The following is a 7,500-nucleotide window of genomic DNA, read 5'->3' as shown; positions in this document are numbered from 1 at the left end:
TCAGCTGGGGGGGAGACGGAGAAGCCTGCACTAGCGCCGCGGCGGCAGCAGACGCCTCTTCCTCCAGGCTGCGCAACGCCTGGCTGGCGGCCCCCTCGGGGGTCTCCTCGCACTGGGGTTCACCCTCCTTCTGCAACCCGACATCTGGGGTCTCACCCTGCTCCATCACCTCCTCCTCCTTCTCCTTCTCCTGGGGGACCTCGGAAAGGTCGGTCAACCTCAGCTCCGTCGGAAGGCCCGGCTCTTCCTCGCTCTCCATTTTTAAGGCTTCCGGTAATTGGGGTGCAGCTTCTTCCCTCGGAGTGGCCGGGAGGGGCTCCTTTTCTTGGGCCTCGGGGGCTTCCCCTGGGCTTAGAGCCGCCTGCTGCTTGTCCCCCGGGAGCGTCGCCCGGGGCTGAGCCTCCACCTCGTCTTCTGACCTCGGCAAGTGGGCGAGGACTGGCATGGCAGCTTCACAGCTCGGGCTGTCTGGCACCCGAGAACGAGCCTCCGTTTGCTGGGCTTGCAGGACGATGGGCAGGGAAGCTTGGAACATGCCCGTCTCTTGAGGAGCCGGCATGCCCGGCTCCTCTGGCCTCATGGGCGTCTGGCCGACCAGCAAAGGAGGGGCATCTTCCTCCTCCTCCTCCTCTTCTTCTTCCTCCTCCTCCTCCTCCTCTTCTTCCTCCTCCTCCTCTTCCTCCTCCTCTTTGACGGGCAGCCGCTGGGCAGCTCTCCGACTCCGAAGGGAAGTCTCCCGCTCTTCGCTCACCAGCGCATGACTGCCTCCTGCAGTCTTCACCGCTCTGGCCTAAAGGAGAAGGGGAGAATAAAATGCCTGACTGCGGGTCCTCTGCAAAAGGCAACTGGACTTTTTTTTCCTTTCTTTTTCTTTGAAGACGTTTCGCTTCTCATCCAAGAAGCTTCTTCGGGTCCGACTGGATAGTGGGGAGTGGAAGGATTTATACTCCTTGCAGACAGCTGGTCATTTGCATTCTCTTAGAGCAGGGGTAGGCAAGCTTGGCTCTTTTAGGACTCGTGGACTTCGACTCCCAGAATTCCTCAGCCAGCATGGGGGAACTATGGCCCCCTTCATGACTTGTGGACTTCAACTCCCAGAATTCCTGAGCCAGCATGACTCAGCTTGGAAACTCATTTTCCCCTCAGCACAGCTGGCTCAGGAATTCTGGAAGTCCACGAGTCATAAAAGAGCCAAGGTTGCCTACCCCTGGCCAAGGCCACTTTATGACTCGTGGACTTCAACTCCCAGAATTCCTGAGCCAGCCATGCTGAGGGAAAAGGGAGTTTCCAAGCTGAGCCATGCTGGCTCAGGAATTCTGGGAGTTGAAGTCCATGAGTCATGAAGGGGCCAAGGTTCACCTACCCCTGGCCTAGGCCTAGGCTGCTTTATGACTCGTGGACTTCAACTCCCAGAATTCCTGAGCCAGCCATGCTGAGGGAAAAGGGAGTTTCCAAGCTGAGCCATGCTGGCTCAGGAATTCTGGGAGTTGAAGTCCATGAGTCATGAAGGTTCCAAGGTTCGCCTACCCCTGGCCTAGGCCGCTTTATGACTTGTGGACTTCAACTCCCAGAATTCCTGAGCCAGCCATGCTGAGAGAAAAGGGAGAGTTTCCAAGCTGAGCCATGCTGGCTCAGGAATTCTGGGAGTTGAAGTCCACGAGTCATAAAAGAGCCCAGGTTGCCTACCCCTGTTTTAGAGAGTCGTTGAGGCCACTTGGAGGTTTTATCTGTCTCCTCAGGGTCACCTCAGTGCTGCAAATGGGTGTGGAGCCTCCTTGGAACTGCTGAAAGGACCGTGTGGTAGACCGGAGATAGTTGGTGCCGTCTCCCTCCCCCTCTGGTTGAGAGAGGGCTGTTCAATTTTGACCTAGATGGCCTCTTTGACACCCCTCTTTCAGAGAGACAATATCATCTCTGTCAAAACTGAACAACCCTCTCTCGGTAGAGGTACAGCGATACGACACCATCTACCTCTAGTCTACAACACAGTCCTTCCAGCGGTTCCAAGAAGGCTGTATGCCCATTTGCAGAGACACAAGACAGACCTCCCAGTGGCCTCAACGGCTCTCTCAAAGAAAGCAAATGACCAGCCCTCTGCAAGGAGTATAAATCCTACCGTTCCAGGTCATTCAGTCAGAACTGAGGAAGCTTCTGGGGTGAGAAGCGAAAGGTCTTCAAAGGGAAAACAAGAAAGCCCAGTTGCCTCCTGAAAAAAAAGCACCTTTTGAGACAGCCGTGACCTGGAAGACGGAGAATCTCCACAGACGCTTTATTGCAGAGGGTCCTCAACCCCAGGGCTGCAGCCCAGAGTACTGGCCCGGGAACGGTTTGCAACTGGGCCGCAGAAGGGGCGGGTGCATCGCCACCTGTGTGAGCAGTGGGTGAGGCAGGTGAGTGCGCTCCATCTGTGTGAGCGGCGGGCACAAAAATGTATCTGCTTGCGCCCGCATGCCTGCCGCTCGAGCGGAACTAGTGCCCTCTCCTTCCTCTGCCGGTCCGCAAAAGCTGGAAAAGTTGGGAACCTCTGCTTTATTGGCCAAGTGTGGTTAGACACACAAGGAATTTGTCTCGGGTGCCGAAGCTCTCCGTGTACACCCAAAACAGCAAAGAAACCATAACCGTAATAATGGTACCAATAGGTAGGGGTAGTAAGAGAAGATGAGGAGGAGAATAGTAATAATACTACAGCCAGACAAGATGGGTAAATATATTCCACAGTATATTCCCATATGCTATGGGAGTTAGGGGTTCAGCAAAGTGAGGACACAAGGGGGGGAAAAATATCCCTGTGTTCTAGTTGTTTTGGCACACAACGCCCTGTAGCAGTGGGCCAAAACAACTAGAGGAGAGGCCTCTGTAGATAATTTCTCAGCCCTCTTTCTGACCTAGGCAATATACAGGTCCTCAATGGAAGGCAGGCTGGTGGCTGCAACTGTTTTTTCTGCACTCCTAACTATCCAGTAAGGGACACGGTGGCTCAGTGGGTTAGGACGCTGAGCTTGTCGATCAGAAGGTCGGCAGTTGGGCGGGTCGAATCCCGAGTGCCGCGTAACAGAGTGAGCGCCTGTTACTCGTCCCAGCTTCTGCCAGCCTAGCAGTTCGAAAGCACGTAAAAATGCAAGTAGGAAAATAGGGATCACTACGGTGGGAAGGTAACAGCGTTCCGTTCGCCTTTGGCGTCTAGTCATGCCGGCCACATGACCACGGAGACGTCCTCGGACAAGCGCTGGCTCTTCGGGTTTCAAACGGAGATGAGCACCGGCCCCTAGAGTTGGAAATGACTAGCATGCATGTGCGGGGGAACCTTTACCTTTTAAGTATCCATTGGAGCCTGTACCTGCCCTGCTTGGTTGCTGTGCTATATCAGACACTTATAGAGATAAATCAATCAGAATAGAGCTGGAAGGCACCTTGAAGGTCCTCTAGTCCAGCCCCCTGCTTAAGTGGCAGACACTATACCAGAGGTAGGCAACCATGGCTCTTTTATAACTCGTGGACATCAACTCCCAGAATTCCTAAGCCATCCATGCAGAGGGAAAAGGGAGAGGTTTCCAAGCTGAGCCATGCTGGCTCAGGAATTCTGGGAGTTGAAGTCCACAAGTCATAAAAGAGCCAAAGTTCCCTGCCCCCTGCCCTATACCATTTCAGACAAGTGACTGTCCAGTCTCTTCTTAAAAACCTCCAGCGATGAAGCTCTACCACAACATCTGGTGGCAAGCGGTTCCACTGGTTAATTGTCTTCACTGTTAGGAAGTTTCTCCTTAGTTCCAGGTTGCTTCTCTCTTTGGTCAGTTTCCAGACGTTGCTTCTTGTCCTGCCCTCTGGGTGCTTTGGAGAATAGCTTGACCCTCTCCTCTTCGGGGCAGCCCCTCAAATACTGGGACACTGCTATCGTGTCACCCCTACACCGGCCATACCCAAATCCTGCAAGCGTCCTTCGTATGTTTTAGTCTCCAGGCCTTTAATCATCTTAGTTGCTCTTCTCTGCGCTATTTTCCAAGTCTCAACATCTTTTTTTTTAATGGGACCAAAACTGGATGCAGGATTCCAGGGGTGGCCTTTACTAAAGGCTTTATAAATCGTCGCTAATACTACAAGTGATTTTTCCTTGCATGCCTCTGTTCAGAATCAAAATCACGCGAAGGATTAATATGACAGACTCAATACTTCCCCTGCAGAATGACAGATCAGGATCCGTCGAAGGGACCCTTCATGACGCTTCTTTTAGCAGCCAATGATTCCGCCCCCCCCCAGCCTGAAGCACAAACATCCAGCAACCAACACCCCCCTCCTCCCAAATTACCTATTATCAGCTATTTTCAAAGAGGAATTAAAGAGAAACACTGCTTTAAGCCCCCCTTTTGGCTGTAAAAACACAAAAGATTGATGATGATGATGATGATGATGATGATAATTTGCAATTGACTAATGGTGAGTTTGTCAATGCCAATGGTGTTCAAGTGGCGCTCCAGTTGTTTTACGAAGAGGCGCTCTGGGTGCAATCCCAAAACAACTGGAGCACCACTTGAACACCATCATCGGCATTGACAACTTCAATCAATCGGCATTGACAAATTCGCCATCGGTCAATTGCAAAAGGCGGCCTTACTAGGAACTGCTTCCGTCCTGCGACGAGATCTGTAATACCATCCAACATCCACATCTGCCTATCCCAGGTCCTTGGTAAGGACTCGATAGGTAGACAAAAATGCCAAATCCAGTCTGAACATTGGGCTGACTGTGCAATGATGATGATGATGATGATGATTTGCAAAATACATCAAAAAATTCCATTAAAGCTACAAAACACTGGGCTACTCGGAACATCTTACATTTTAAGGAGATACCTGGTTGATACCTAGGATGCTGGCAGCAACCCGTGTCGACCATTAGTGCCAGACAATTTGAGTGTTCAGTTGACTGAGTTTCATGTTTTATGAATAAAAGTTTTATAATCATCATCATCATCATGAACCGCTCAACTGCTTCCAGAAAACATTTATTCCAAAATGCAGCAGGTGCGGACGGAGGTTGCCTGTTCCTGCTGATCACCTCCCCCATCATCCCCTTCCACCTCCTCTTCAGAGTCACGTGGCTGGCCCCTCCCCACCCACCTGTTCTCCTGCCATTTACCTGCCTGACCCGAGAGAGATGCTCTTCCGGTTTGTGGGATTCTTCTTCCTCTTCTTCCCTCTTGCGTGAGATGACGCACGTTTTGCCTGGCAAAGGAACAGGAACGTTAAGTTTAAGATTTGCTTATGAAATTCATTGGCCAGCCATCTTATCCTAGAGCAGGGGTAGGCAACCGTGGCTCTTTTGTGACTCGCGGACTTCAACTCCCAGAATTCCTGAGCCAGCATGGGGGAACTATGGCCCCTTCATGACTTGGGGACTTCAACTCCCAGAATTCCTGAGCCGGCCACGCTGAGGGAAAAGGGAGAGGTTTCCAAGCTGAGTCATGCTGGCTCAGGAATTCTGGGAGTTGAAGTCCACGAGTCATAAAAGAGCCACGGTTGCCTACCCCTTTCCTAGAGTAACTGTGGGGTGGCTTAAACTCATAAAATACATCTATGTGCTTTTTTTTCTCAGTGCCATGGTAACACTCTCTCTCTCTCTCTCTCTCCTCCTTCTCTCTCTCTCTCTCTCTCTCTCTCTCTCTCTCTCTCTCTCTCTCTCTCTCTCTCTCTCACACACACACACACACACACACACACACACACACGGTTGTTGTGGGGAAAAAGGGGGAACCAAAGTGTGTTGGATATGTTCGCCACCTTGAATTATTTGGGGAAAAAATAATAAAGGTGGGATTCAAATCAATTAATTAATCAATCAATAGAATATAATGTCAGTTTGTTGCGAGGCAACTTTATCAGATAGAGCAGGGGTCTTCAAACTTGGCCCTTTGGTGACTTGTGCACGTCAACTCCCAGAATTTCTCAGCCAGCGTGCCTGGCTGTGGAATTCTGGGAGTTGACGTCCACAAGTCCTAAAAGGGCCAAGTTTGAAGACTCCTTCCTGCTTGTCGACGTCAACGCCCAGAATTCCTCAGCCAGGCACACTGGCTGAGGAATTCTGGGAGTTGACGTCCACAAGTCCTAAAAGGGCCAAGTTTGAAGACCCCTGCTCGTCGACGTCAACTCCCAGAATTCCTCAGCCAGGCACACTGGCTGAGGAATTCTGGCAGTTGAAGTCCACAAGTCACCAAAGGGCCAAGTTTGAGATAGAGCTTAGAAGGAAGTTTGAAACAGGAGAAGTACGATAACAAGGCAAGACAAGATAACCTTTATTGTCATTTATTTATTTTTGCTGTGGACACACCGGCCCAGATTAAACATGAAATTCTGTTGCCTGCTCTCAAAAGTGTGCACACGCACAACACACACAGATTACGTGCTAGATCAGGGGGTCTTCAAACTCGGCCCATTTATGACTCATGGACTTCAACTCCCAGAATTTCTTAGCCAGGCACACTGGCTGAGGAATTCTGGGAGTTGAAGTCCATGAGTCCTAAAAGGGCCGAGTTTGAAGACCCCTGTGCTAGATGCGACCTATACCTACGCCCTTAGCCTATAAATACGTGTGAATATTCATCACCGTACAACGCAATTTGGTTCAAAAACTAGCTGCTTTCCCCCGTGAATTACGGGTGAGAGGAGGAGGGAGGACGTCGGACAAAGTCCACTTACTTTCCAGGTCGGCTGCCTCCCGGGCTTCCCGTTCCAGACGCTGCCTCAGCAGCTCTTGCTGTTTTTCCAGGTATTGCTTGATGATGCTGTTCTGGCTCATCTCTTCCCCGATCTGGTTGGAGGCGGGAGGGGGAAAAAAAAAGGCTTCACAGGAGCAAAACACTCTTTGCCTCAACACCCAACCCGTCGGAAGTTGGAAGTCTGCATGCACGTCTTAAAAGGGGCCCAACGAGAGAAAATATTTGAACTGAGCGGGCGTTGACCTGAATTTGTAGCCCCTGAAGCCCTCGCTGCTCTTTGGGCCTGATGCGTTTTCCTTGCAGACGTTTCGCGACCAAACTAGGTGACATCATCAGTGCTAAAGGGAGTGTGGGAGGAGGAGGAGGAGGATGAAGAGGAGGACTGTGGGGTCCTTGGCGCTCTCTGAGCTTGTTTGTTTTCTTGCAGACGTTTCATGACCCAACTAGGGAACATCATCAGTGCTAGAAGGGACTGTGGGAGGAGGAGGAGGAGGAGGAGGAGGAGGAGGAGGAGGAGGAGGAGGACTACTGTGGGGTCCTTGGCGCTCTCTGAGCTTGTTTGTTTTCTTGCAGACGTTTCATGACCCAACTAGGGAACGTCATCAGTGCTAGAAGGGAGTGTGGGAGGAGGAGGAGGAAGAGGACAGTGGGGTCCTTGGTGCTCTCTGAGCTTGTTTTCTTGCAGACATTTCGTGACCCAACTAGGGAACGTCATCAGTGCTAAAGGCAGTGTGGGAGGAGGAGGAGGAGGAGGAGAGGAACTGTTGGGTCCTTGGTGCTCTCTGAGCTGG

General features: G+C 51.4%; 1 protein-coding gene across 3 annotated transcripts in view; it reads right to left on the bottom strand.

The window, feature by feature from the left end:
• ACIN1 (apoptotic chromatin condensation inducer 1) overlaps nt 1-7,500 on the bottom strand; it is a 57,561-nt gene that overhangs the window by 36,296 nt on the left and 13,765 nt on the right. For all 3 annotated transcript variants that reach the window (XM_083377636.1, XM_083377637.1, XM_083377638.1), the window contains exons 3-5: nt 6,690-6,801; nt 5,134-5,219; nt 1-790 (exon numbers count right to left, since the gene is read on the bottom strand). The exon at nt 1-790 is cut by the window's left edge and continues 455 nt beyond it. In XM_083377636.1, the coding sequence (XP_083233762.1) occupies nt 1-790; nt 5,134-5,219; nt 6,690-6,801 (988 nt within the window). The remainder of the gene's footprint in view (nt 791-5,133; nt 5,220-6,689; nt 6,802-7,500) is intronic.

Source organism: Vipera ursinii (genome assembly GCF_947247035.1).
Source record: "Vipera ursinii genome assembly, chromosome: Z".
In the NCBI taxonomy this organism is placed as follows: domain Eukaryota; kingdom Metazoa; phylum Chordata; class Lepidosauria; order Squamata; family Viperidae; genus Vipera; species Vipera ursinii.
The sequence above is the reverse complement of the archived record's forward strand: the minus strand, read 5'-3'. Positions and strand labels throughout refer to the sequence as shown.